Source organism: Cutaneotrichosporon oleaginosum, assembly GCF_008065305.1.
Source record: "Cutaneotrichosporon oleaginosum strain ATCC 20508 chromosome Unknown ATCC20508_contig03, whole genome shotgun sequence".
Taxonomy (NCBI): domain Eukaryota; kingdom Fungi; phylum Basidiomycota; class Tremellomycetes; order Trichosporonales; family Trichosporonaceae; genus Cutaneotrichosporon; species Cutaneotrichosporon oleaginosum.
Window position 1 is genome coordinate 2,281,405 of NW_027072172.1, and position 27,149 is coordinate 2,308,553.

The 27,149-nt window shown below is 62.0% G+C and overlaps 12 protein-coding genes across 12 annotated transcripts; 8 read left to right on the forward strand and 4 right to left on the reverse strand.

The window, feature by feature from the left end:
• Positions 1–1,119: 1,119 nt before the first annotated feature.
• Positions 1,120–1,800, forward strand: COLE_04107 (uncharacterized protein; the record flags this gene model as incomplete). Its single annotated transcript, XM_018421079.2, has 2 exons — positions 1,120–1,593; positions 1,624–1,800. The coding sequence occupies 2 exons, from the start codon at positions 1,120–1,122 to the stop codon at positions 1,798–1,800; spliced, it is 651 nt and encodes a 216-aa protein (XP_018282655.2).
• A 398-nt stretch (positions 1,801–2,198) lies between these two features.
• On the reverse strand, positions 2,199–3,168 carry COLE_04108 (uncharacterized protein; the record flags this gene model as incomplete). Its single annotated transcript, XM_065626325.1, has 3 exons — positions 2,199–2,414; positions 2,544–2,833; positions 2,889–3,168. The coding sequence occupies 3 exons, from the start codon at positions 3,166–3,168 to the stop codon at positions 2,199–2,201; spliced, it is 786 nt and encodes a 261-aa protein (XP_065482406.1).
• A 1,741-nt stretch (positions 3,169–4,909) lies between these two features.
• COLE_04109 (uncharacterized protein) lies at positions 4,910–7,780 on the forward strand (the record flags this gene model as incomplete). The annotated part of the gene is made up of 7 exons (XM_018427262.2): positions 4,910–5,532; positions 5,625–5,694; positions 5,741–5,782; positions 5,824–5,886; positions 5,924–6,155; positions 6,194–7,336; positions 7,374–7,780. 7 exons carry the CDS (start codon positions 4,910–4,912, stop codon positions 7,778–7,780), a joined length of 2,580 nt encoding a protein of 859 aa, XP_018282657.1.
• A 713-nt stretch (positions 7,781–8,493) lies between these two features.
• Positions 8,494–9,729, forward strand: COLE_04110 (uncharacterized protein; the record flags this gene model as incomplete). Its single annotated transcript, XM_018426280.2, has 3 exons — positions 8,494–8,554; positions 8,596–8,733; positions 8,861–9,729. 3 exons carry the CDS (start codon positions 8,494–8,496, stop codon positions 9,727–9,729), a joined length of 1,068 nt encoding a protein of 355 aa, XP_018282658.1.
• A 98-nt stretch (positions 9,730–9,827) lies between these two features.
• COLE_04111 (uncharacterized protein) lies at positions 9,828–11,434 on the reverse strand (the record flags this gene model as incomplete). The annotated part of the gene is made up of 6 exons (XM_018421744.2): positions 9,828–10,426; positions 10,465–10,600; positions 10,633–10,801; positions 10,840–11,039; positions 11,071–11,109; positions 11,141–11,434. The coding sequence occupies 6 exons, from the start codon at positions 11,432–11,434 to the stop codon at positions 9,828–9,830; spliced, it is 1,437 nt and encodes a 478-aa protein (XP_018282659.1).
• Positions 11,435–12,223: 789 nt separating this feature from the next.
• COLE_04112 (uncharacterized protein) lies at positions 12,224–13,924 on the reverse strand (the record flags this gene model as incomplete). Its single annotated transcript, XM_018421745.2, has 1 exon — positions 12,224–13,924. The coding sequence occupies one exon, from the start codon at positions 13,922–13,924 to the stop codon at positions 12,224–12,226; it is 1,701 nt and encodes a 566-aa protein (XP_018282660.1).
• A 950-nt stretch (positions 13,925–14,874) lies between these two features.
• On the forward strand, positions 14,875–16,071 carry COLE_04113 (uncharacterized protein; the record flags this gene model as incomplete). The annotated part of the gene is made up of 3 exons (XM_018421746.2): positions 14,875–14,997; positions 15,265–15,558; positions 15,595–16,071. 3 exons carry the CDS (start codon positions 14,875–14,877, stop codon positions 16,069–16,071), a joined length of 894 nt encoding a protein of 297 aa, XP_018282661.1.
• A 184-nt stretch (positions 16,072–16,255) lies between these two features.
• Positions 16,256–17,421, forward strand: COLE_04114 (uncharacterized protein; the record flags this gene model as incomplete). The annotated part of the gene is made up of 5 exons (XM_018421747.2): positions 16,256–16,450; positions 16,484–16,606; positions 16,781–16,860; positions 16,905–17,139; positions 17,179–17,421. 5 exons carry the CDS (start codon positions 16,256–16,258, stop codon positions 17,419–17,421), a joined length of 876 nt encoding a protein of 291 aa, XP_018282662.1.
• A 391-nt stretch (positions 17,422–17,812) lies between these two features.
• COLE_04115 (uncharacterized protein) lies at positions 17,813–19,420 on the forward strand (the record flags this gene model as incomplete). The annotated part of the gene is made up of 6 exons (XM_018421748.2): positions 17,813–18,010; positions 18,045–18,111; positions 18,175–18,629; positions 18,840–18,968; positions 19,040–19,135; positions 19,169–19,420. 6 exons carry the CDS (start codon positions 17,813–17,815, stop codon positions 19,418–19,420), a joined length of 1,197 nt encoding a protein of 398 aa, XP_018282663.1.
• A 757-nt stretch (positions 19,421–20,177) lies between these two features.
• Positions 20,178–23,797, forward strand: COLE_04116 (uncharacterized protein; the record flags this gene model as incomplete). Its single annotated transcript, XM_018421749.2, has 4 exons — positions 20,178–20,308; positions 20,392–20,697; positions 20,734–23,068; positions 23,114–23,797. 4 exons carry the CDS (start codon positions 20,178–20,180, stop codon positions 23,795–23,797), a joined length of 3,456 nt encoding a protein of 1,151 aa, XP_018282664.1.
• A 512-nt stretch (positions 23,798–24,309) lies between these two features.
• Positions 24,310–24,983, reverse strand: COLE_04117 (uncharacterized protein; the record flags this gene model as incomplete). Its single annotated transcript, XM_018425071.1, has 2 exons — positions 24,310–24,800; positions 24,941–24,983. 2 exons carry the CDS (start codon positions 24,981–24,983, stop codon positions 24,310–24,312), a joined length of 534 nt encoding a protein of 177 aa, XP_018282665.1.
• A 911-nt stretch (positions 24,984–25,894) lies between these two features.
• On the forward strand, positions 25,895–26,549 carry COLE_04118 (uncharacterized protein; the record flags this gene model as incomplete). The annotated part of the gene is made up of 3 exons (XM_018427263.2): positions 25,895–26,008; positions 26,051–26,392; positions 26,448–26,549. The coding sequence occupies 3 exons, from the start codon at positions 25,895–25,897 to the stop codon at positions 26,547–26,549; spliced, it is 558 nt and encodes a 185-aa protein (XP_018282666.1).
• Positions 26,550–27,149: the final 600 nt, after the last annotated feature.

Below are 27,149 nucleotides of genomic sequence, written 5' to 3' on the forward strand. Positions count from 1 at the left end.
GTGCTGAGCGATGACACTAACTCTGACGCGATGTTGAATCGCCGACGTGAATGGTCATGGTCATGCCGTGCCGACGCCTTGCCGTACAATAACATTTGACACTTGACACCGACCGTGTCGCGTCCTTCCATCGTCCTCTTCATTCTCCCCTCCTTCGTTCTCCATTCTTCATCCTTCTCCCGCTCCCCTCCTGTCGCCTTATCGCGGCGTGATGGAACGATGCATTAGTGCAGACTATCGATGGATGGCGGAACGCTTGCCAGCACCCAGACGCGTTGTTGACGGCAAGCGCGGCAGGGCGCGTCGGGTACTACGGGGTCGCGGGACGGCCTCAGGGCGGAGCGGCGCATTATCCCTGGCGTTTGGGCGAGTCAATGAGTCCGCATACGGAAATTCAAGCCAAACATCCGGGGTCTAGGGGATCAGGCACAACTCTCCATTCAAAACTGCCCTGTGGCCTCTGCGATTCTCCTCGATCTGCGCTTCCGAGGGCACCCCATTTCGTTGGCGGCCGCGGGGTCAATACCACGCACGTGTCACATGGCATTACGTGAGATACTTTGCCATGTGGGACGGACACCCACCCCTCTCCGCGTTGTTGTGAATCACCTCCACCGCGCCCTTACCTCTCTCAGCGATCAGCATATCTACAATACATTTGACCACTCACAATGTCGCGCCGCACTTCGCGCCGCGTGGCTCCCGAGCCCGCCGCCGCCGCCGACCCGCCCGCCCCGAAAACACGCCCCGCACCCGACATGAGCGAGGAGCAGGTATCTGCGCTCTGGGCACAGTTCGCCGCGGACCACTTCGAAGTCGTCGAGCAGCTCCCGCTCGAGCTGCACCGCAACTCGCGGCTGCTGCGCGAGCTCGATGCCGAGAGCATATGTGAGCTCTAAAGAGGCGGGGCTGACAGAAGCACAACAGACGAGATTGCAGGCGCGCGTGCGCGAGTATGTCGCGTATCGCGTGGCGGTTGCGCGGCGGCCCGAGCAGCGGAGGGAAGGTGCGAATGTGAAGGTCACAGAGGGAGGGGAGGGGAAGAAGGGGGGTGAGACGGGAGGTGAGAAGGAGGGTGAGACGGGAGGTGAGAAGTGGACAGAGGAGCGGGCACCAGAGATGGAGAAGGAGGACACACCAGACGTCAAGCCGCGCGTGTCGGGATCCGCCGAGGCCGCGCATCGCGCCGCACCGGAAGAAGCAGAAGAGCACGCGGCTGAAGCAGCCGTCGAAGCCGCACTAGGCTCTACGCCGCGGGAGGCGTCCGCGCCCGCGTCCGCGCCCGCGCCCGCGCCCTCCCGCGTCAATCTCGCCGACATCTCCTCCCTCATCTCCGAGCTCGTGCGCAACCGCGAAGAAAAAGTCGCAATCGCCGTGGGCGCGTACAACGCGATCGACCGGCACATCCGCGCGCTCGACTCGGCGCTGAGCGCGCACGAGACGAGCGTGCTCGGCTTCGAGACTCCCAAGCCCGCGGGTCGCAGCGTGTCCGTCATGAGCGAAGGCGTGCCGCCGGGCATCGAGGCAGACCCGAACGAGCCCCGCTACTGCTACTGCAACCAGGTGTCGTATGGCGAGATGGTCGGGTGTGATGTGAGCTTTCGAGAAGCGGCGCTGACGCAGAACGACGACTGTCCGATGGAATGGTTCCATCTCGCATGTCTTGGTATGAGCCAGCCGCCGGCGGGGCAGTGGTTGTGCGATGTGTGTCGCAAGGACAGGAAGGAGGGCGGGGGGAGGAGGGGGAGGGGCGCACAAGAAGCGCAGGAAGCGATGAGCGAGGCTGGGAGTGTTGTATAGTACGCCGCATGCATTGGTGGCTAGTGTCGGGCGTCCAGCGATATAGTATGCCGCTGGCCGCTGGTTATGCGATGGTATTCCAGCGATCGCCAGCGATGGCATATGCCGGTTGCCACATGCCATGCGCCGTATGCGCCTATGCACGTCCCTGGATCTCGACGCCAGGCCGCCTCGAGCCAGGCCTCGACGCCGGCCATCCGGCCAGACCAGGCCGGGCGAGTCCCGGCGCGGCGAGGCTAAACGCCGCCACACAGCGCCATGAGTAGTGTCACTGGAGTACCGAGCTCCTGCCATGCCTGCATGCCTGCCTGCCACCCTCCACGACTCCGTCTTTCTCATGTCTACATCTTCCATCTACTTCTTCTCTATCTCTAATCTTCCCCATCTCCGCCACTCTCCTACACATGGCGCCACTGCGCGAACCGCTCGTCCGCCCAGTCGACATACTCGCCCGACACCGACGCCGGCATACCGATGGCACAACCCGCAATGACGCTCCCCGGCTGTTCAGGCGGCAGGAGGTGCCCGCCCTCGTGCAGCTGCGTGAACTTGGCCATCTCGTTCGGGGCCATGACCCCCGGCCCGACGCTGCGGATGTGCTTCTGCATCTGGGGTTAGCGAAAACCGTGGAGCGGTAAGCGCAACAGGCGCAACACGTCTTGCTCCGCTTCGACTTCGCGCCACTCACGTCGGTCTGTTGTCAGCGCCACCTTCCTTCTGCCGTTCCTGGGACTTCGACTCACATCCACCACGCCCGGCCGGACCGAGAGGAAGAGCACGTTCCCGTCCTTCTCTTCGGCTGCGAATGTGCGCGCGAGGCTGTTCATCGCGGCCTTGGACATCGAGTACATCCCCCAGGCCTGGTACGCGCCCACACTTGCGCCGGAGGACACGAGGACGACGCGCGCTGGGTCCTCTGCAGAGGCCGCGGCGCGGAGATGCTTGATTGCCGGCTGCACGATGTACAGCGCGGACAGCACGTTCGTCTGGACGCTCGGCACGAGCGCATCGAGCGGCACCTCGGTGAGCTTGCCTGTCGTCAGACTTGCTTCCTTCCGCCCTTCCCTCCACCTCCACAGGAGACGCACCCATCGGGTCGAGCGTGCCGGCGTTGAGCACCAAGCCAGTCAAACGTCCCCACTTGGCCACAGTCTGGTCGACGGCGCGCGCGTTGTCCTCCGGCTTGCTGACATCCCCGGAGATCGTCAGTAGCCGGTCCGGGTATTCAGCCGCGAGAGCCTTCAGCTCCGGCGTGAGGGTGCGCTGAAGTGTAGCGACATTGGCGCCGTGCGTCGCGAGCAGTGTGCGGGCAATAGCGAGGCCGAGGCCGCGGCTGGCGCCTGTAACGATGAGGACGGGGGCGGGCATGAGGGGAAGGTTGGGTGGTGTGAGGGATGTGGAGAGTTGGAATGATGACGAAGTGGAGGGATGTGGAGGTGGGGCGGAGGCATTTCGGGTTAGAGCGCCACGTGGAGCGGCGGCAAATTGTGTGGTGGAGACGGTGTACGGCATTACGGGCATACGGCAAACACGGCTCTGCCCACCACATGGAGTGGACAATGTGGTCTTTTCAGGGTTTCTGCGACAGTACGACGACGGCAAGGCAATGAGGAGGAGGGATGCAGAGTTTGGGACAATTGAGATGGGGGAGACAAGGGGAGACTAAATCTCAGGGAACATTCTTAATGTCAGCACGTCAGTGACGCAAAAGAAGGAGGGCTAGAAGAAGGAGAAGGAGACGGCAGTCGGCAGTTACAACACCCTGAGATCGCCGCCTGAGGTTGCCTGAGATCAATCCAATTGAGCTGGAATAGTGTCGTCCATTAGCACAGCTTCAACTCGCCGCTGGCTTCGGCCGACTTGCCTTGGGGCCTACGCCCTGCTTCTTCTTCTTCGCGAGCGCCGAGTTTGAGCGGCGCTCTATTACACAGGTACGTTTCGCCACCATACTAGCTCCCCCTCTAGTACCCTGCGTCATCATTTGGCGTCTCGATCCCATCACTCCCTCTCTCCGTCTCATCTCGTCCCATCCTCTCATCCTCCATCCTCCTCCATCCCCCGCCCCCCTTCCGTCTCCTCCTCCAGCCACCAGCCACCCCATCAGCCACTCGGCGTCCGAGGTCCGTGCACACATTGCATGCTCCCAGCCTCCGCCTCCATCATCCATCCCGTCATCCCATTATCCATTCCACAATCGCGTCGCCGACCAGACCACGACTTCGTTTTCACCGGATCCACCGTCAACCATCAAAGACAACGTCACCGCCTCTAGGGCATCACAGTGAGTGTCGTACGGCGCGGCGCCGAGCATGCTTGCGTGATGCATGGGGGTTGTCGCGCGCCCTGCGTGCCCTCCTCTATCGCGCCCTCCCCCTTCCCCTTCGCCCCGTCTCCGACCCGCGTGGCCGTGAGCTCGTTGTCTCCGTCCAGCGCCCAGACGATGAGAGGAAGAGATGATGAGAGAGTGTACCTCGGGAGGACAAGTCGAGTAGGCTATGCAGCCGCCCCCTAAACATATGGGCGGCAGCCCGTGCCCTTCCCTTGCTACGAAACCCTGCTGGGTGCGGCCTTGCCTCCACTCGTCGTTCGCCCGCCCCGGCGCTCGCCCGTGGCCCGTCGGCCGGCATGCGCCATTCAAGGTTTCGGCGTACGGCGCATGTACGGTGGTGGTACTACGACGACACGGTGGTGGCGTATGGGTGGGATATGGTACAGCGGGAGATTGCAATCCTCACTCCCCTTAGGCTTCCTAGACTACTGGCCTACTGGACACTCTACACACCCATACATGCACCCCACTTCTACTCCAATTCACCACCCACGCCCATCATCTCCACCCTCGTCTTCGCCATTCATCCACTTCCTCACTTCCTTTCCTCCTTCTCCTTCTTCCTCCTCTGATCTTCTAGCCATCACCCCCTCCATCATCCCCTCACCCGCTCACACCTAGCATACATTCAATCCCTTCCTGCTTGCCTCCTCTGCCCCTGCATCCTCGTCCTCCATCAGCCCCCTCCACAACAACTCGCTTCTTCCCTCCTCCACCACTCCGACACGCGCCCTCGCCACCATTATCCCCGCCTAACCTCGTACGACACCCCCAGCCGCAATGTCACGCGTTCCGTCCGGCCACGCCGGCGGCGCTCCCCTCCCATCAATGTACTACCAGCCAGGCATCCACCCAGGCGCCGTACCTCCCGGTGTCCCAATGCAAGGAGGCTACGTCGATCCATCCTACTCCGCATACCGTGCTCAAGGTCTCCCAAATGGCGCACCCATCCACCCATCACAAGCTTCTCCCTATGGCCCAGCAGACGCCTACAACGCTATGGCTGGGCCGAGCCGCGACGCGTACGGCGCCTACCGCAACGTCTCTGCTCCAGATCCTCGAGGGGATCCTCGCGCCGCCGCTCTCGGTTTCGGTAAACCGCCTATAAACATGGCTGCTCACAGCTACGAGTCCGTAAAGTCGGGCAGTGCCAGTGGCCCGGGCAACGGGGCGAGCGGGGGTGCGAATGACACGCCGGCGGGGTCCGGTGGGGGCCAGCAACCGGGTCCGTCCGAGTTTATCAAGAAGCTCTTCAAAATGCTCGAGGACGAGAGCGCAACTTATGGCAGAGGCAAGCCCGCAGGCGCTCCACGCTCCAAGGGCGAGCGAGGTAGCGTTGGCTGGGGCCGCGGCGGAACGAGCTTTGTCGTCTGGGATATGAACGAGTTCACCACCAAGGTCTTGTAAGTCGCGGCTTGTGCGCGGGAGCGAGAGCGAGAACCGCACAACAAGCCCTGTGCAGTGCGGTAGTAGTAGTGGCTGACGTCCGTTCCAGGCCACAGACGTTCAGGCATTCCAACTTTTCTTCCTTCGTCCGTCAGCTCAACAAATATGGCTTCTCCAAGGTGAGTTATATCCAACTACACTACAGCAGCCTTGCTCACCACGTAGATCAAGCATGTCGATGAGGAGACGGGACAGATCAAGGAGAATGTGAGTGATCGACGTCGTGTCGCCGAAGCTGACATGCCCAGGTGTGGGAGTTCCAGCACCCCAACTTCCAGGCGGGAGGGAAGGCAGACCTGGACAGCATCAAGGTAAGTCATATTCTCTTGACAGCTTGCTAAATTCCAGCGCAAGGCGGTCGTGCCCAAAAAGGCTGCTGGTGACGACCGCAGCGACTCGCCTGCACGAGGACTGTCGACCGAGGATGTCAACCGCATGATGGAGATGGAGAGCAGAATGATCGCCCTCGAAGAAGCACTCTACAAGTCTCAGGAGCAGCTGCGGGATGCTCGCATCCGTGAGAACGGTGTTATGACTATCATGCGCGAGCTCGTCGCTCACGTTGTCACCACGGACAAGGGTAAGTGGATGTGGCTCGTAGCTCGTCTGACTTCTTAGAGAATCCTTCACCGCCAGACTCGGACGCCACCGCCCGAGTCCGCAGGATCTACCAAGTGTGGGAACAGGTAGCTCAGGCTCACACCCTCCCATCCCATGCTGGAGGCGCGGCGTTTGGTTCTGGAGCGCCGATGGCCGGCTTCCCGCCTACCGTTTATGGAACGCCCGCGCCCAACGCCTACGGTGCTGCTTCGCTTCCTTTTCCGGGCGTAGAGGGCTCGCGCCTTCCTCTACCAGTCCATAACCGGCGCGTGGTTCCCAACGGGCGCGGCAATAGCGCTGGCTTGCCCCCTGTTGCGACAACGAGTCCAACGTCGAGACAGCCTGCTCAGACGATGACCTCGACGCCCCAGCTTCCCGATGATTCGAAAATGCCCCAGCAAACGCAGCTCTACAACGGCAGCCCAATGAACGCCGCCTATCCCACCATGCAGGATGGAAACACTGTCAACGGTGTACCGATCCGTAAGCCCGGTGAAAGCACATCGCTGAGCTTCGTTGTGGATGGGATGGGCGGCCAAGGGCCTCAGCTCAATGCAACGGGCGGCTCGATCGAGGAGCAACAACAACAACAACAACAACAGCAGCAGCAGCAACAACAACAACAACAGCAACAGCAACAGCAACAGGCCAAACAGCAGCAGCAGCAGCAGCAGCAGCAGCAGCAGCAACAACAGGCAGAACTCAATGTATCGGGTCCCGCGGGCATGCCCAGCGTGGATGCAGACGCGCCTACACGGTCATCGACGACGTACGGCGCCATGCCTATGCAACAGCCACAGCCACCACAGGTACCTTCAGCGCAGATCTCCGTGCCCGGCCAACAAGAAGCCTCTGGCGCTGCAGTGGCTCGTCGCACACCGATGAAGCCGTCATGGACGCAGACGCCCCGTATTCTCGTTGTGGAGGATGATCTCGTCTACCGCCAGCTGTCTTCCAAATTCCTCGAGAAGTTTGGCTGTGTCGTTGAAACAGTCGAGAATGCCCAGCAGGGTATCGAGAAAATGAACAAAACCAAGTACGACCTGGTTCTGATGGACATCTTCTTCGGTCCAAGCATGGATGGTCGCAAGGCGACATCCCTTATTCGCCAGTTTGACTCGTACACTCCGATTATCTCCATGACATCAAACGTGCAGACGAGTGAGTTACACGCGAAAAGCAACGCTGACGCTCGTAGAGGACGTCGAGTCGTACATTCACTCGGGCATGAACGATGTCCTAGCCAAGCCGTTCACGAAGCATGGCCTGTTCTGCATCCTCGACAAACATCTCATTCATCTAAAGGCGATTCAGTTGAGCGGCGAGGTTCCACGCTTTGCCGGCGTCCCGCCGTTGTCAGACCAGGGCATCATGGATGCGATTGCGACGAGTGCCGCGCAATGGGAGCCGAACGGCGACGAGCTTGCCAACCCACTCGCCGGCAGTGGCTGGTCTGACGACCAGTACCAGCTTGTCCTACAGGTGGGTGGTACGAGAAGGGCTTTGGCTGACTGTAGCAATTCTTGGCGACTGGTTCAATGGACTCGACAGGATTGCCCACTGCCACGACAACACTCATCAACGGCCCCGGTGGCCAGGCGTTGATGGGAGCAACGACGATTATCCCAAATGCGGGCTTTGCCATGTCGCGCAAGCGGTCGATCGAGATGGTGGACGACGACTGGGACGAGCAGGCCAACAAGCGTGCCAACACTTCGTATGTGCAGATGGGGGCTGGCCAGGGTGTACCAGTGCAAGGCGTCCCATCGGCGAGCGTGAGCGAGATGGCGTAAGACCCAGAGCTTTTGGCTTGACGGTTGTATAGTAGCGTAGCCTCGTAGCCCTAGTGACTAGATGGGGAGTGGTGTAGCCTTACATACGTGATGGAGGTATAGAGTGTGAGGGGTACAGGGTGCAGATTGTAGACGGGCGAGAATGGGGTGATGGAAATATGGAGCGGAGCGGAATGAACTTTGTGCTCATGGCAGTCACCGCCAACGCCAACTGGGTGGCAAATTGAGAGGAACGGCCCTGTAGATCAGCAAGATCTCGGCGCGGTTGGTCGCCATGCGCGGCGCTGTGGCGCAACGCGTGGGATGGGGCGGCCGAGGCGGCGTGAGGCTGTGAGTGAACGCAGATGGCGGCCGGACGCGATCCGGCGGTCTGGACTCGCGACCCGTGGCCAGGACGGCCTGGACCGAATGTGGCGAACTGCCTTTCCTGTCCCGTATCAAACAATGACGTGTGGCACCTCCACTCGCCACCGAAAGTTGAGTCCACCTCCATCCGTCTCCTCATTCGAGTGCTTCAACAACATCATGGCCGAGTCCATCCCCCTCTACGTCGTAGACGGCATCGCGACGATTTGGGATGCGCAGGGTGCGTCATGCCGCTCTGGGTGAGCAGGATGCTAATGCCAGCCGTCGCGACCGCGCACTGCGCGTACGACATCTCGGGCTTGCGCGCCGGCACGCTCCCGGGCGTCGTGCAGCAGAACGCGTTCCTCGGCCTCCCCATGACGCTCATGCCGGAAGAAGCGGCACATCTCGTGAAGCAAGGTGAGTGGAGGAAGACAAGCCGGGACGGGAGGACAGGCCGGCGGGGCGGGGCGGGGCGGGCCGGGTGGAGAGGAGGAGGAAGGACACTTGGCGGAAGGCATGGCTTGAGGACGAAGGCTGACCGCAGGCGCGGCCCACCTCGTCCCGCTACCCCGCGTGCGCCCGCCCTCGCGCGCCGCCGTGGCGCAGCGCACTGCCGCCCGCGTAGCGCGGAACCGCGCGCTCGCGTACGCCGCGTGGGCGGACGAGGACGCGCGCGCGGCCGCGAGCGCCGCGAAAGCGCAGGGCGTGGGTGCGGAGAAGCGGGCCGCGCGCGCGCTGAAGCGCGCCGAGGTCGCGCGGGACAAGGCGCTCGCGGACGGCGAGGACGCGGAGAGCGTGCGCGCGCGATACGAAGCGGCCGTTGCGGCGGCCACGGCGCCCCCGCCGCCCGTGGCGCCGCGCGAGCGCGGCACGCCCACGTCCGAGAACACGAACTTGTTCGCTGTCGTGCCGGCCATGCCGGTGGTTGATTTGTGGGAGGAGGAAGGAAGGGGGGAGGTGGAGGTGGAGGTGGAGGGCGAGGGCGAGGGAGATGGAAAGACGGGGCTGGGGCAGCACGCGGGAGCCGGCGACCCCGCGTCGGCGAGCTCCAGCGTCCAGTACTTCCCTCGTAGCGTGCGCGATCGCGCACTCGCGGATACTTTCGCCGCGCTTAATGCCCGCGGGTTGCGCATGGGGCTTGGGCCGCGCTTTGGCGGCGAATGGCTCGTCTACCCCGGAGACTACCTCCGCTATCACGCACACTTTACCAGCCAGGTGATCGTGCGCGACGAGCCCATCCGGCCAGCCGAGCTCGTCGCGTGGGGACGCTTGGGAACGGGCACGAAAAAGGCTGGCTTGCTGTGCTGCTGGGATGACGGGGTGCGTAAGGACGAGACGGTCAAGAGCACGGAGAGGAAAGACGGCGAGAGCGACGTCGTGTTCTACTCCCTCGAGTGGGCAAACTTCGGGTAGGCACTCGTTGGGTAGGCAGCGATCCACATGTATACTATCTTGGACACAACATACATCCCTATACACCAAAGTTCCCAATGCACCCCCGACCGCGCCGCCTACGACGCAATCACTGCAATGATGCGCGTCTTGTGCATGCTCCCCTCGACATGGTCGCCGGGCTGGGCGTGGGTCGTCTTGTCTACCTCGCACGTGAGGGTGTGCTTACCCGGTGCGAGGCCCGTCGCGACGGCGCCCACGCTCCCGACGCTCACATAGCCCCAGTGCCCGATGAGGAGCTTCGCAGCGCCCTCATTCCCATCCGCCCAACACCGGAGGTTGCCGAGGCCCATGCTACCGCTGCGGAGGTAGTAAAGGCCAAGAAATCCGCCGCTGACCTCGACATCTGGGAAGATTACCCGTGCGCCAATCTCCTCAGCCGCCCAGTAGTGCTTGTCGTGCCACACGATCTTCTCAAATGGCGGGTGACCCTCCACTGTCTCGCCCTCCAGCTGCCAAGTCCCGTCGGGCAGCTGTACATTGCTTGACTTGCAGAATGCGTCGGGGTCCGCGAGAGGCGGGTCACCTAGCCGCTGACGGATGCGGAGAGGCGGCAGCGCGAACGGGTCGAGTTGCGCCGAAAGCTCAGCGCCGTGCAGGGCAGCGTATGGCGGCGTGTACGACGGCTTGCACGCCTGCTCGAGGAGGTGGTCAAGGACTGGGTCAGTCAGAAAGGAGCAATAACTAGGGACTTACTGGCCTCCGCCATGAAGCGATGCCCATGGGCGTTGTAGTGCCCCAAGTCGCCGTGCACGAAGATTTCCTCGGCCGCATCGGGGTGCGCCTGGATGTACTGATACAGCGCGGCGCGCGTCGAGATACGGGGCACGTCCTGGCGTTAGCTGGCCCGGTGCCACTTCGCACATAGTACTCGGCCACGGTCGAGTGCTGGTCCGCGCCGTTCATGTACCCGTTCGTCATGCCCCACGTCGAGAGCATCATGACGGCCGCGCCGCCCTTGAGAAGCTCGCGCACGAGCGTTTCTGTGTCCGTGATCACATCCTGGTGCACAGACGCGTCCGTATTCGCCTGCCTGGGGTCAGCTGCCTCTTGCGGAAGTGCGCCACGCACACCATGAGATCGTTGACGGCGCCCTCGAGGATGAAGAGATCCGCGTCGGCTGGAACGTGATGCTTGTAGCACGCGGCGAAGTAGTCTGTGCCGGTGGCCGGTACCGCGCCGTTCTGGACGACGATCTCGGCGTCGGGGAAGGCCGCTGCCAGCCCTTCCTGCACGAGCTGCGCGTACCGCTTGTCCTCATTATGCAAGCCCTATCGTCAGCCCGCCCAGTTGCAAACTCACGTGCCCGAAGGTGATCGATCCACCGAGGACGCCGATTGTCTGCGGTCAGCTCATTCGGTCGAGCACGCACAATCCGCCGCTCTTTGCGCAGGCGCTCCATGGCGCGGCGGACGCGGGCGCCCGTGCCGGCGCGCACAAGCGACGTGCGCAGCGGCACGCCCCAGTTGCTGGCGAAGGTGTCGCGCAGCGGCGCGATATCGGCGACACACTCGCGGTCGCCTGAGACATGGAAGGAATCAGGCGCGAAGAAGGGATTGAGGACGACGCTGGGGACGCTCTCATAGTGCGTAAGTAAGAGGAGGGAGATGGCCGTGAGCGAGAGCAAGCCGGCGACGAGCGCGGGCGTGCGCCCAACTGCTACCATGGTGGATGAGGCGATAGAGCATTCAGATGCGCAGAATGTGGAGATGCAGCTTGGAAAAGGAAGGCTGGATGGCCAACGGCCTGTGCTAGCATTCAGATCGGGTGCCGCGGTTGGGCATTGAATTGAAGTCAGGATCTGGAGTGAGACTGGTGAGACCTCGTGAGACCGAGTGCGCCCTCGAGCGTCCGTTCCGCCATACCGTGCGAACAACTGAAGGCGCGTCGACTCCCCGGCGTCGTCAGCTGGACCAGAGCAACCCCCGGCAGGGCCGACATGGTGAAACGTACAGTTTTTACGGAGCAGGCGCGAGGGAGGCAGCGAATGGGGTAGGCTGGACGGGGGCAGCGGGATGCGCTGTTAGCATGGGAGCAATCATTGCTCTGCGCTGCTAGAGCTCGCCGACTAGCGATGTCTCTCCTTACATAGAAGATGCAACCCGTCGAGGTGCTTGGCAGGTCGCAACTACCCGTTGGAAGCTAAGTGAGCTGACCATGCTAGTTGGAGTGCCTTGACGACTGCACGACACAACGCGACATTCCGCTCATTACAGTTAGCAGTCAGACAACTCTCCGCCATGCCGGCAGATTCCCACAAACTCAGTGCTTCTGATACACCTGTATCTGAACCTAGTGCCCGTGCACATGAAGGAGCCCGAGCTGATGTAATGGCCACCTGTCAGTGTCAGTATGACTGCTTACAAGACCACTGCAGAGGTCCGTGATCGTCGCTGCTATTACTTCATTATGCTGTGATATATGTACCTAAGTTTAAAAGTCCGCTAAATATCCACTAGTTGGCCGCGGCACGCTTGGAGCGCATGCGGATGGTGCGGCCCCACTTCCAGAACGCCCAGGGGATCATGGCCATGATGATAGCGACGCCGCCGAGGAGGGACGCCGCACCGCCGTTCGTGAGGCCGTGGTACATCTGCGTGATGAAGAGGGGCATGGCGGCACCCATGCCGGACCGGACAACGGTTTTCGCCGCGAGCGCGGACGCGACGTAGCCAGGGAACGCCTCGATGAGGTAGCCGTTGGCGGACGAGTACACGAGGACCATGCCGGCGCCGAAGGGGATGCCTGAGATGCATGGGCCGACCCACGAGGCACCGTGCGGCGTGACGTAGGGCGGGGCTGTCCAGCCGAAGATGAAGAGGGAGATGGGGACCCACGGGCCGCCGATGAGCATGCCGGGAAGACGGTCTTCGGGGGTCACGTTGGGGAGCTTGGCCTGGTACCGCTTCTCGAGGAGGGGGGTGATGCAGAGGGCGATGGCGACACCGATGAGCACCGAGCAGAAGGTCAAGCCCGTCTTGGCGTCGTCCCACCCGTACCCTTCGACGAAGACGACGGGGTAGGCGAAGAAGTATGCGTAGAGAAGGCCGTAGACAAGCGAGACGTACAGGCTCATCAGGAGGAGAATAGGCTCCTCGACAAGCATCTGGAAGGGGCGAATGAGCGTCTCAATTACGATCTCCTTCAGAGGGAGGCGGAGGACCTCCTGCTCAGTGACGAAGGACTCGTCACCCGTCTCGGCGCGCAGCTTCTTGGCGCGCTTCTTCAGGAGGACAGGGGCGAATGTCTCGGGGAGGATGCAGATGAAGCACCAGGTGACGAAGGCTGCGATCATGTTGACCCAGTAGAGCCACTGCCAGCCGGCGTACTTGCCGATGAAGCCGCCGATGAGAGGGCCAATGACGGGGCCGCCGTAGGGCGCGGCGGCGAAGAGGGCGATGGCGAAGCCGCGCTCCTTCGGGCCCCAGATATCGGCGATGGTGCCGCCGGCGAGAGTGAGGGGGCCCGAGCCGAAGAAGCCAGCAAGGAAGCGACAGGCAAGGAGGCAGCCGAGGTTGGGTGCAAGCGCGCATGGGATGTTGAAGATGATGTAGATGAAGAAGGGGATGATCCAGAGGGGGCGGCGGCCGAAGAGCTCGCTCATCGGCGACCAAAGGAGCGGGCCGAGTCCAAACCCGCACACAGGAAGCGAAACGGTGAGGGCAATAACGACGGAGGAGACGCCGAACTCCTCCATCTGGTCCGGAAAGTCGCCCGTCACGATCGCAGACGACAGCGCGACCTGCATGACGGCGATGGATACGATGGCGGTGTACGCCCATCGGCGGGCGACGCCCCAGTTCCACGGGTTCTCGGGGTCATTTTCGCGCCAAGTCACGATCTTCTTGTCTTCGACAGCTTTAGTGATTTTGCGTGCGAGGGCGGCGTCGACGGGCTCGTGCACGCCGTGCTCGCCCACGCTCGCGATGGGCGCGAGCCCGTTCTCGAGCTCGTTTGCCCGGATGTACCCTGCCTCAGTTTCGGCGCGGTACTCGTTCGTGCTCCCGAACGTCACGGCCTGCGTGAGGGACGGGAAGGCGAGGTCGCGTGTCGTACGGCGCGACACGGTCGATGTCACGGTTTGGAGGTTGTTGAGCGTCGCGTCATCAGAGACGCGGGCCGGCTTCTCGGGCACGTAGCCTAGAGGAGCGGACATTGTGGTGGGGGTGGTGGGGGTGGTGAGGTGGTGATGGGGGTAGGGGTGGTAGTGGTGCTCGTGGCAGTGGTTGTGGCAGACGAGTTTTGGCGTGTAGTAATGCTAGTGCTTGGTCGTGTATCGATACAGCAGATGTGTATGGCACGAGGCCGTGAATGAGTATGAGTATAGCCCCCTCACCACACCACCGCCACATCTATATACGCCAGCATCGTCTCCGAGGCGGGCGCAGAGTTTGCACTCGCCGCGGTGGGATGTAGCCTCGGCCGTCCAGGCACGGCTCCACCCGGCCGAGCTGACCGAGATAGCGGACTGAACGAGGTGGGTGGAAGGAGGAGCGGAGTCTTGCTCTCAAGTTAGTACAGCGAGCGGAGCAACCCCGCTAGGGATCCCCCGCTTGGACCGTGACGTCAGGCCGGAGGTTAGTAGCGGGGACAGTAGAGCGCTACGAAATTTGGCGAGTCAGGAGGGTGAGTTCGGTCGAGTGCGGTTGGATGCAAGTAGACACCAAGTAGATAGAAGTGTTGGCGCCAAGCGTTAACATGGGCGTCGTTGTTGACGATCACTGCGCCCCCGCCACTGATCGACCAGCCTGGCACCGTCGCGACTCCCTCTTCGAGCTTTTGCCCTTTCACGCCTCATGCCGAAATCTCCCATGCCCCACCAAGCGCTCACTCCTGCCTCACCGCGTTACGAGCGCTCAACATGCTGCATGCTGTAATAGGTGTATGACGCGCCACTCCGATCCGGGCTTAAGAATGCACCACCCTGCGCACATGGCAGGCCCGGCCGCCACTCCGCGCACGAGAGGTGGAGGTCGGGGAAAATTACTTCCGCTGATAAGCCGGGCAATTGGATTCTCCACTCTCCTTGCTTCGTCTCCACTCGTCCGGTTCTCCGTGTCAACAACTGCTGGTGACATCCCCACGCATTCCTCTCGTCGCTCAAGCATGCCCCCGAAACCTGTCCCGACGCCTGCTACACTCGGGCCCGATGCCGCGCAGTACGAGGAGGACGCGGTGCACGGTGTGTACGAGGCAATCGCGCCGCACTTCTCGCGTACGCGGTACAAGGTGAGTTTCCGATGCGGAAAGCATGCACGTCTCAGCGCGTGAGCGACAAGACGAGAAGGAAAGGTTTTGGGCATGACCAGCAAATGTGCTTCCTTGCTCCGCATGACGGGATAGTCGATGCTAGCCAGAAGATGGGCCGCTTCCTCGACGCCGCTTGAGCTTCACGCCCCCACTCACGCACCTTTCGTGCGACGTGCTGCAACCATCCTCTCGACCTCTCTCGTTGAAGCGTCGTGCCAGACTCCTCGCCGCCGCCGCTAATGCCAGCCATGGCCATTGATCAACACCTTCCTCTCCTCACTCCCCGCCGGCTCATTCGGGCTGGACACTGGCGCTGGCAATGGGAAGTATCTGCCGTCGATCACAGCAGCAGGCTCGACCGCCATTGCCCTCGACCGCTCGCAGGGTTTGCTGAACATCGCGTCTGGCATGGGCGGGGTAGGCTGCGTGCGCGCGGACATTTGCGACGTGCCGTGGCGTGCGGGGCTGTTCGACTTTGCGATCAGCGTGGCAGCCATCCACCACCTTTCGACGCCGGAGCGGCGCGAAAATGCTGTGCGAGTGAGCTATTTGAGGGGTTCGGCGTACTGATCCCAGGCACTGTTGCGCTCGTTAGGCGAGAACGCGCGGTTCTTCATCTACGTCTGGGCGTGGGAGCAGGGTCCGGAGAGTAAGCGCAAAATGGGGAGTCGCGCAGGCGGGGATGTCGTGCAGGATGTTCTGGTGCCGTGGGTTGTTAAGCCTGGGCCGGGGAAGCAGGGAGCGGGGAAGGGGAAGAAGGGGAGGCGGAAGGGCGGAGAAAGAGGAGATCGAGGAGAGGGCGGACAGCGAGAAGAGGGTGGAGACGGCGGAAAGACGGAAGAGGACGGAGCGGGTGAAGAGGATGAAGAAGCGGACAAGGTGTACCACCGGTACTACCACCTGTTTGTCGAGGGCGAGCTGCGAGCGCTCGTCGAAGCTGCCGCTCGGAGCGAGGGGTTCGCCTTGGATGGACAAGGGAGATACCTCGGCGTCGTGAGGGAGGGGTGGGAGGCGGACAACTGGTGGATCGAGGGTGAGGTTGGGCGGCGGTAGAACATCAATAGCATTCATCATCAAGCATCTCAAGACAGTAGTTCGCCAGCATATATTGTGTTGCAGTCTTCCGTCAGCGCTGCAGCGCTGGCTGTTTGGTCCGCGGAGTACCTCCGACCTCCGCCGACCTCCACCTCTCCTCTCCTCTCCTCCTTCCGATGACTTTTCCACCTCACCACTCACCATGTTCCGCATCGCGCACGCCGGCCCCTCGCGCCTTGCGCAAGCCGGCCCCTTGCGCCTTGTGCACGCTTCTCTCGCCCGCGCAGTATCCTCGTCCGCGCCGCTCGCGTCCGGCCACTCGCGCTGGTCCAAGATCCGGCACCGCAAGGGCGCCGCCGACGCGGCGAGGTCAAAAGCATGGGGCGGATTCATGACTGTGCGTGCGCGAAGCAACAACCGCTGACGAAAGGCGGTCCACGTTGCGCTGCGTAAGGGAACGGACCCGGAGCAGAATACCGACCTCGCTAAGGCGCTCGCGGCGGCGAAAGGTGCTGGAGTGCCCAAGGATAATGTGGAGAAGGCGTTTGCGAGGGTGAGTTGGAGTGTGGGTGGATGGGATGGCAGAGCAGAGCAGAAAGGCGACTAAGGCGCGGGAGCGATCGTACCTCGTGCATATCATTATCGGAGGTGCGGACTGTGGTCGCCTCGAGATCTTCGCATACTGCTCAACCTCCGACCTCCGTCTGGCTGCGTTAGCTGACCCTAGGCACGCAAGATTGCGGACGGGACGGGCAAGCCCGTCACCTTTGAAGCGGTCGCTGCGGGAGGAAAAGTGGCTCTGATGGTGTGAGTTATTAGAAGAATAATGCCTCAAACTTCGCTGACATCAGTGAATGCGTCACGGATAATCCCTCCCGCACTGCCGGGCGCGTTAAGGAGCTGTTAAGCAAGGGTGGCGCACGCGTCTCCCCAGTCGGCTTCATGTTTGAGCGCAAGGGAGTTGTGCGCGTGACTCCGATCGAGGGGCAGGAAGGCGCGACCTTTGACAACCTCTTCGAGGCGGCGCTCGAGGGCGGAGCGGAAGATGTGCGGGAGGTGGAGGGCGAGGACGGAACAATGTGGGAAGTGAGTGGCTGAGCACGAGCGGAACATGTCTGACGGCAGGTGCTTTCCGGCCCGACAGACCTGGCGACGCTCACGACACTGTTGACCTCGCCGCCGCACGACGCGCTGTACGCGCTGCAGACGTCTGAGCTGGCGTACCTCGCCAACGACCCCGTGCAGGTCACGGAGGACGGGGAGGGGAGCAGCGTTGCGGAGGACAGGGTGGAGACTGTGATGAAGGGCGTTACGGCGCTCGAGGAGGAGGGCGATGTTGTCCGCGTTTGGACCAACATTGCAGAGTGAACAGTAGATCTAGATTGGACGTAGCCGAGCGGCCCGTCCCCCATCCACACACACACACACACTCATATGCTCAACTTTGATAACGAGTAGCGGTGCGGAAAAGGACCTTTGTGATTGAATCATAGTGCTGATATCCACCAACCCCGCCGCGGCCGACGTGCCCGTCGGGGGTACCCGCAAGCCTCGGTCAGTGCGAGTGGAGGGAGTGATGAGGGAGGTGCACCACCCAGGCCGGGAAATAGCCAATGCGAATAACCGGATTCCGCGCTCGTAGGTGCGGTCAGTCGCCGCATTCCTCCCCTCGAGCTCTGCCCCACAAATCTCTCATCGCACTTGATATCTTGTGCTCGACTCCACACTCGTTTACTCTATGCGCAGGACCCTCGCCACCATGTCCTCCCTCGTCTCGACCGTGACCAACACGCTGGCCGTCAACCCCACTGCTCGTGTCCGTGGGCTTGAGGCTTTCACGTCAGGTCACCTGTGGACGCCGTACGGCGCGCGCGGCGTGTTCGGCGGGCAGGTCGTTGCACAGTCCCTCATGGCGGCCATCAACACCGTCGAGGGCAAGGACTTGCACTCGCAGCACGTGTGTTTGGAGGGCGGCAGAGGCTGACGTACAGTGCTACTTCCTCCTTCCCGCCAACTCGAAGGTGCCCATCACATTTACGGTCGAGCGCCTTCGCGATGGTGCGTTCTATCTACTCCACCTTCTTGCCTTTTCCCAGCTCCTTGATCTCCCGCTGACCCAAGGGGCGAGTTACGCGACACGCCTGGTGCACGCGCTGCAGGACAGCCGCACCGTGTTTATACTTATGGCTTCGTTCTCTGCGCCGCCGCGCAAGCTCCCCGCCGACCTTGCCAGCCCGTCCGGCCCTGGCGTGTGGGACCCGGACTCGGAGCAGCCGGCCGTCGACCACAGCTACGACGACAAGAAGGACGAGCCAGGGATCACTGAGACGCTCAAGTTTGACAAGTTTGCCGCCAAGTTTGACCCGCCGACGAACGGCACCAGCATCAAGCCCGAGGTGCAGACGCAGCGCCGGCGCCCGTTCCAGCCCGCGTTCCAGAAGTCGATGCCGACCGACGTCGTGCCCTTCAAGGACGCGACGACCGAGGAGGAGATCTGGGAGCGCTTCCTGCAGCGCGCGAGCACCAAGGGCGTGCCCCTCGGCTCCAAGGTCCGCGCGGTGCAGAACTACATCAAGGTGCGTTGTGGACGGAGGCTTCGGCGATTGGGCAGGAGAAGGGGGAAAGTAGCGGCGACGGAATAGCCCTGACGGGGGATTCCCAGCTGCCCGGATGCCCCGTGTGGGAGATGGCAGATAGACCCTGCATCAAAGTGGACGGCGTGCGGGTGCCGCGGGGCACTGATGGTGATGAACTCCCGAATTCCGGTCGCAGACGCTCATGCCCAGGAACGCCAGCAGTCGCCCGTGACTATCTCGATTGCGCGCCCGCAGAGCGAGGAGCACCCGACCTCGCGCGCGATCTGGATGCGCGCCCGTCTGCAGCCCGACGAGAAGTTGACGCCGAATATGGTCCGCGTGAGTGGCCTCGCGCGGTCGCGCGGTCGTGCGGTCGCGCTATCGCACTGCCGCCTCCACGCTAATGCCAGGCTTTGATCGCATTCGCGACCGACTTCCAGTTCATCGGCACTGGCGCGCGCGCCGTCGGCCTGAGCGGCACGTCCAAGCCGCGCCTCGGCATGATGGTGAGCCTAGCACCACAACCAGGCTGACACCAGGCATCGCTCGACCACTGCCTGCACTTCTACCCGCTGCCGGCGGACTTTGACCCGAGCGCGCCGCTGCTGCACGTCATGGACTCTGTGCAGGTGGATGTGGCGAGCGGGCGCGGGTTCGTGCGCGGGTGCGTGTACACGGAGAACGGGCACCTGGTGGCGTCGACGTCGCAGGAGGGCGTTATCCGGGCGGACATTAGTGGCAAGAAGCCTACACTGGAGCACACGCGGAACAAGGACCAGGCTAAGCTGTAGAGAGGGGATGGAGAGTAGTAGGTGGTGGCATTTTTTTGCAGATGTAAATGGATCGATCATTTTGAAGACATGAGAGCATGGAGAGGTGCCACCATGGGAGATTGGCTCGGAGAATACTATGAGAGTATATTGGACGCAGGGATAATTGCCGTATTAGGCGGTATAGGCGGGGGTAGAGGTGCACGCCGCAGTTGGGCCGCCCCTGGGCCCTGGACGGTGGCAGCACTGCACGGTGACGGAATCTCTTTGCAGACGACCTTCCTTGCTTGGGACAGCTGGGTGATTGTCGCAGAGCTCAACAACATTCTCCATCATCATCTCTTTCTCGCTCTTCACTCTCCATCTACTCTCTCTCTCTCTCCACTCCCCTGTACATTACTCGACAGCCTCACCCTCACCCTCGCCCTCGCCTCCTCACCACCACGTCCAACTTGCTCTCCAAGGAGCATCTCATGCCAGAAACCCCGCCGCTCGCCTCGACCTCCATCGCAACGCCCCCGCTCCCGGCTCTGACAAACTAATCTCCTCGGCGTAAACTTTGATTCCACGCATCGCATACCTTCCATCCCCCACCCAGGGCCGACCACCACCTCCCAACGCCTCTAGCATCTCGCGCGACAGCGTCTTTTCCGCCACGCGCAGGACAGCTAGTCGCTGCCCACCCAGCGCGCCCTAGCCCTCGTAGGCAGGCGAATCCCTCTCCTCCGCTCCCCCTCCCCTCATCCCCTCCCCCCCCCCCCGGGCCTCCCCGCCAATCATGCTGTGGAAGTTTGGCTTCGCGTCCGGGTCGACGCTCGACAAGCTCCTGTCGCGCGAAAGCCCTCCGACCGTCGAGGAGCTGCTGGACGAGCAGGACATTCTGGCCGAGTGCAAAGCGCAGAACTCCAAGTGCGTTCACGAAAACTGACTCCCTCCGCTCGTCACTTCCTTGCACACACGCGATGTCTATTCTGGGCCGACACTGACCTCAGACTCGTCACTTATCTCTCAAGAGAGGAGAGCATCAAGAGCCTTCTCGGATGGGTCACGTCTGGTCTCGACGAGCTCGACACTCAAGCCGAGCACGCCGAGGACGAGGCCTACCACAAGGCCCTGAACTCGGATGACATCTTTCCCCCGTTCAAGGCGACGGACGGGCCGCTCGAGCCAGCAGGCGGCGACGATAAGGATGACGATGCCGAGTCGGATATCCCCATGGCTCCGGGCTTGGGCATCGGTCTCGGACAAGGGTTCGACGCCCCGGATGAGACTGAAACTGTCGACGCGCAGCGCGCAAAGTAAGCCTTGCCTGCGGTGGGCGCTAACAGTCTTAGATACCCCCAGATTGCGACCGAGATTCTTACGTCAGAGTTGTGGACGATTCCAGAGACGATCATGAGCCATAAAAACTCGCTTCTCGAGCCGTTCTGGGAAGCTGTCCTTCCTCCCGTGGAGAAGAAGCGCGATGTCGCGGTGCGACGTGAGCGTGAGCGTGCGCGGCTTATCTTTTGGTCCGACGAGGACGAGGAGCGCGAACGCAAGCGTGAGGTCATACGCGGATTGTGGATGCGCGTCAACTCGAGCCTCCTGCAGAAGCGCACGACCGAGATGGTGCGCTTCATCCAATCGATGCCCAACATCATTGAGCGTATGGTCGACCATATTGAGAGCCCCGCGATACAGGATATGCTCGCGCGCATCATCCAGACGGAGGAAGCGGGTGTCAGCGATGTCGTGTCATGGCTCAGCGAGCAGCGCCTAGTCCCCCGCCTTCTCGAGCTTCTCTCGCCTCATCACCCTCCCTCGATCCACCAGATCGTCACCGATCTCCTTAAGGGCGCCATATGCGTGTCGGCGCCGAACTCGTCGTTTAACCCGCAGGGGGGAAATGCCATGGAGCAGCAGGGCGGGTTGCAGGGCTCGGCGACGCGCGATAACCGCCTCGTCCGCGAGCTTACCAACAAGGAGAGCATCCAAGTTCTTTTGCGATACCTCACCGACGACGTCGAGGTCACCGACCGCGGGTGGAAGGGTCTGGAGACCAAGGACGGCAGCCCGCATCCCTCCAATCCCTTCGTCATCCACCGCCTACCATCTGTCGCATCCACTGCCTCGTCGCTCTGCTACGTGTGCAATATTATTGTCGAGGTGATTAGGAGGAACAACTCGGATTTGGCCGAACCGTACCTCTTCAACACACTGCGCAATCGCTTGATGAGTATCCAGAGCGAGTTGATGCAGGGCTCGATCGCACCCGACGACACCCCTGACGAGTCAACAGAAGACGCCATCAGACGCAAGATGGAAGACATCATGCCTGAGCTCACTGACAAGCTCGCCATCGTTCACCTCGGCAACCTTGTCGCAGCACTCGCCGATCGCTTCGGCGACCTGCAGAAGCTGCTGGGCAAGCCTCGTTCCGTTGACCGCGTCAAATCCGCCCTCACGCCCAACCCGCTTAGCATGGAGCGCTTCCGCGTGATCGAGCTGTACGCCGAGCTTTTGCACAGCTCGAACATGGCAACGCTCAACCGTGCTCCCGGTACCGGGCCAGAATACTCCTCAGATGGTGCGCTGCTGGGTGGCCTGGAAGGCTTGGACAAGCTTGGCCAGGCGCTGCAGGCTGGGGAAGAGGGTGGGGACACCCCTGGGGACACCTCGGTTGAAGGCCATGTCACCAAGGCGCGCGAACTCCCGGTCAGCTCCGGCTCGACCGACTACTCGCTCACCGAGTCGGACGACGTGCCTCTGTCCGATGACGATGAGAAGCAGGGCAGCACGCCAACAGCGAGCAAGACGACCGTTTCTGACGCGGCTACTCCCCCACCTGCATCGCCCGAGGACGCCGAGCGCTTGAGGAGCGTTATGGAGTCGGAGAAGACCAACTCGCCGAGCCCCAAGCCCGAGTCGACAATGTCAACCGGCGAGCGCCTCAAGCAGCAGTTCATCAAGTTCGATGTCTTGCCGACGCTGCTCGATCTTTTCTTCGAGCACGCGAACAACAACTTCCTGCACCACCTCGTTTACGACATCCTCCAGCAAATTTTGAACGGTCAGCTTGGCAAGGGATCAAACCGCGAACTCGTGGTTGAGCTCTTTGGCCGCACCAGGCTCATCAGTCGCGTAATCGATGCTCAGCGCATGAACGACGAGCAAGTCAACTCGAAGCCGCCGAAGCCCCGTCTCTCGTACATGGGCCACATTAGCTTGATAGCCGAGGAGCTGGTCAAGTTTTTCGCGCGCTGCCCGACCGACCTGTACGAGATTATCCGCCCAACCTACTCGCAGGATGCGTGGGATGCGTTTGTCGAGGGCTCGCTCCGCGAGACGCGAGCAAGGGACTCGCAGCCTCTGGCTGGCGGCAAGCCAATGACTGGCCATGGCAGTGGGCTGTCGACCAACTCGGAGCGCTCGGACAGCGACTCAGAGAGTGATGACGATATTGGCCACGCCGGCATTGGCGAGCCGCTGTCCCGCACGGTGGCCAAGCAGGCCGTGGACTCGTTCCACGACGCGAATGCGGATGACGACGGGGGCATGGAGCAGTTCTGGAGACCTAGCAACGCCAGGTCTGCGGGCATGGACTCGTCTGATGACGACGATGATGATGCCGATTGGCTTCGACCCAGTGCAAGCACCCGTCGCGACGGCGACGACGACGAATTCGGCGTGAGTCAACTCTACCCCACTTGGGAACCGACGATTAACGCCCAGGCTTTCCAGGCGACGAACGACTTTGACGACGACGACGCATGGGGGTCATTTACATCTGTCGACAACAGCCATAAGGCAAGCGAGAACCCGTTCGGCGACGACGCATTTGCGCCATCGTCGTCCTCATTCCAGTCCGCCGAGCCATTGACGCCGCGCGACTGGGCCGAGGCCTTCGACCGCGAGTTCGAGGCGCAGCCCGCGTGGGCCGAGGACGCCGAGGAGGTGACTGCGATCGTGATGCCCAGCGCTGGCGACGACGACGTTGGTACGCCATCGAGCTCATGGTCGTTCCCTGGTGACGAAAGCGATGACCAGGGGGAGGACCTTCCTCCAGCGTCGGCCGAGACGACAGCGGCGCTCGAGGCAGCCAAGGCCGCGGGCATTTCGCGCGCGAAGGCGCAAGCCGAGCTTGGCGCGGTAGAGCGGCACACGGAGGCGCTGATGCTGCACTCGGAGCGCGAGGGCGGGCTCATGTCACCGGAAGAGAAGGAGTTGGCTGAGCTCGGCACCTCCGAAACGCCGCTGGGTCCGGGCACTGCGCCGGGCACACGGTTGCGCTCTGACGGGCTGGTGGAGCGCACGATGCCGGATGGCACGGTTGTGCGTGTGCCCGAGGACGACATTGCGCGGGGGATCGACGAGGCGATGGAGCGGCGCGTAGATGAGGTGGAGGAGGCGAAGTAGAGGCGGCGAGGAGGAGTTGCAGATACCCTGCTCGAGACGACCCGAATCCATGGACATCCGCCAGCACAGATACCCCTCATCACTTGGCATCGGGATGTACTAGCACTAGCATGTACGAGTGGGCGTGGAGGGATGCGTTGCAGTGGATTTATATGCGGACAGAAGCGGTGATCATCCGCGAAGATTGCGAGGAGCTAAGAAGGGAGCGCTGTGCGAAGAGCGAAGGGATGCACGAAGGGCGGCGCATGCACGAAGAGCGGCGCATACGTCAAGATGTGCGTTCAGTCCAGCCGCTGCCAACTCTTTCTGATTGACAACTCTGTGCCACTTTGGCCCCGACGATAGCCAGACTTGGCGTACAAACCCTCCCCGTTGCCCCACCCCGCGGTATACACAAGTGTCCATACAGTTACGAGCAAGACTCGAGTCTAAAAGTGGCAGTCGGCGGGGATTCTGTCAAACACCCTTGGCGCTCCCAGGTCCTGGAGCAATCGGCAAGAGGAGGAAGTCGTCTACTTTTCGTCGTTCTTGTCCTCGGGGCCGTCGAGCATCAGCGGCCACTGCTGCGTGGGATGCGGGAGACCGGTGATGACGGCCGTAAGGCTTGGGCTGGGCACGCCTGTGGGCGCGGTGGCGTTCGAGGGCAGCGAGTCGACAATCGCAAACGGCTCGGACATGGCATACACCTTGCCGTGGTAGTAGGACGAGAAGGAGATCATGTATCCGTCGGTCGCGGGCAGATCGGCGGGGATCTCGACTTCGAGGCTCCCGCCCAAGTTCCCGTAGCGCCCTGGCAGCGCCTGCATGGGGTACCGGCGGGCGATTTTGAGGGCGCCCTGCATCACTTTGCGCGACCAGTGGTGCAGCTCGATCTCGAAGGCGCTCACGCCGGTGCCGCCGGCGACGCGCCATGCGAGGAGGTTCTTCTGCCCGCGCACCCAGGGCGTTGAGGGGGAGGGGCTGAGCACTGGCCAGTAGGACGTGGAGACGCCCAGGCCTTGTGCTGGGTGTTAGTGGGGTAGTGGGGAGAAAGAAGTAGGAGAGGGAGGATAGGGTGAGGGAGGGAAGAGGAAAGAGGAAAGAGGAAAGAGAAGAGAGGAGGAGAGAGGAAGGGAGGTGAGGAGGGAGTGGTGGAGGACGTACCGATGACAAGAGGGATGAAGAGAAGAAGTGGGAGGAGAAGCATCGTGATTGCGGCCAGCGCGAGGGAGTGTCGGCGATGAGGGAGGAAGAAGAGGAGGAGGAGGAGGAGGAGGAGGAGAGGACGACGAGGAGAGAGTTGGAGATGAGATGTTGGTGGCTAGATCGGTCGCGAGCAACGAGACGGGCGACGAGCTACGTGGGTGCCTGGAGACTGTTCAGGGTGGGGGGAGATACCAAGGAAAGGTGAATTCCGTTTACAAATACGTGTTCTTCTTCACCAAGGAAGTGATAAGGGGGTATTAGCGGTGATTGTTTGTAATTCCCTTCTAATCCCTAGGGAATTGAATTGAATTGAACGCGTGTCTGGCAAAGGGCATATCGCGAGGACGCGACTGTCGCTCCAACGCTCTCTTCGCTCTGGATTTCTGCGCCACCTGCAAAACTTTACCTGCCCTGCTCAATTCATTCTCCTCGATCTCCTCCTCTTTGACGCACCTGCGCTTTGTGTTCGCCGCCGGTGCAACTGACCCCCTCACCCCCCTTCCGCCGGCAGGAGGGCCGAATTCAGATGCAGGGAAAGACCGACGCGGTTCGCGTCTTTCGTTGCGTGCATTGCGCGCCGGTGTGTCGGATCATGTACAGCTTTCGGGGTTGCGGCGTGCAGGAAGCAGCGCAACACCGGTGTACCTATCTGGCGCTGTCCGGCTGTCAGCGAGAGCGGGGAGAGCGAGGAGAGCATGGAAAACGAGTCGTTGTTGGTTGATCGGATTGAGGAACAACTACAGTACAGCAGTGCGACGTGCGACTTGACACATACCTCTTCTTCTTCCATCGCTCACTCGAGTTCTATATCTGTCCTTGAGTCCTCTCACCACACTCTCTTCATCTCACACTCTTTCACTCTTTTCCATCTCCCTCTTCACTCTTCACCTTCTCCTTTTGTCATCCCCGACGATGCTCGCCGCCACTCTCCTCTTCTTCGCCGCCGCCGCGCGCGCCATCCAGATCACCTCCCCCGCCAACGGCACCGTCTGGTCCGCTGGCCAGGTCCAGACTATCACCTGGGACGTGAGTCTTCCTCCTCTCCTTCCCTCCAGCCGCTAACCCCAGTTCGTTAGCACCGACCCCGACCGCTTCATCCTCGCCCTCCAGATCCAGCAGCCCTTCTCGACCCAGGAGGTTGCCACCGTCCAGACCGAGGCCGGCTCGTACTCGTGGACTCCCTCCGCGTCCTCCGTCGGCACTGACTACCGCATCAACTTCCTCAACGTCCGCGACAACGGCATCCTTGCTCAGTCGGGCTACTTTGACGTTGAGCAGGGCACTGCCGTCGCTGCGTCGTCGTCGAGCTCCGCCGTCGTGTCTCGCTCGTCGGCCGCTTCGCGCTCGCTCTCGGCCTCGGCCAGTGCCTCTAACAGCCGCTCGGCCAGCGCGTCTGCCTCGGGCTCGGCTGTGAGTAGCTCATACGCCAAACTCCGCTGTGTAGCGAAGCAAGCACTGACTCCAGTTGCCCCCCAACGTCTCCAACGCCCCCGCTGGCAGCGGCGCCGGTGCGCTCGTCCCCTCGCTCGCCCTCGTTGCCGGCTCCCTTGCTGCCCTCCTCGCCTAAGCCTTTGTCTAACCTTTTTTTTCCTTCCTCTTAGACTGGCTGTTGAGATCGGACTTTGTTCACGTGTATGCACTCGTTCACCTGTGCGTAATCTGTGCGCTACGAAGCGAATCTGTGCAGCGCCAAGCTGTGATATCGCTAGCCGGGGGCTGTGCCGCAGTCGTGAGACCCTTCTGTGCAAGTGCGAGTGGGGCACGCGTCTGTGCGTCCGTTGGCCGATATCGATGGCGCGTGGGTGCGCGCGTGATGGTTAGCGCTGCCCGGAATTGTGGACCAAACAACGCGAATCAATTCAGATATCAAGGGCCAAGTTTGTGGCGTCGCCTATGCCCACTATCGCCTGGACTGCGCGTGCCCCGTCGGCGTCCGGCCGCGTCTGCATCGACGCGTACTGCGCGCGGCCGGACCCTGCGCTACGCAGTACTGCACGATTAGCCGTTCTGCGCTTGCAACGGGTCAGGCTTGGCGGCGTCGAAATAGCCCTGAGCGCATTCCGCCGGGCCGGCGATGGCACCAGCACATGGCGTGTGCATGTGCAGCCCGCGGCGCTGGGTATAAAAGGTGTGCTCAACACATGCTGTCAAGCGTCAGAGCTTGCGG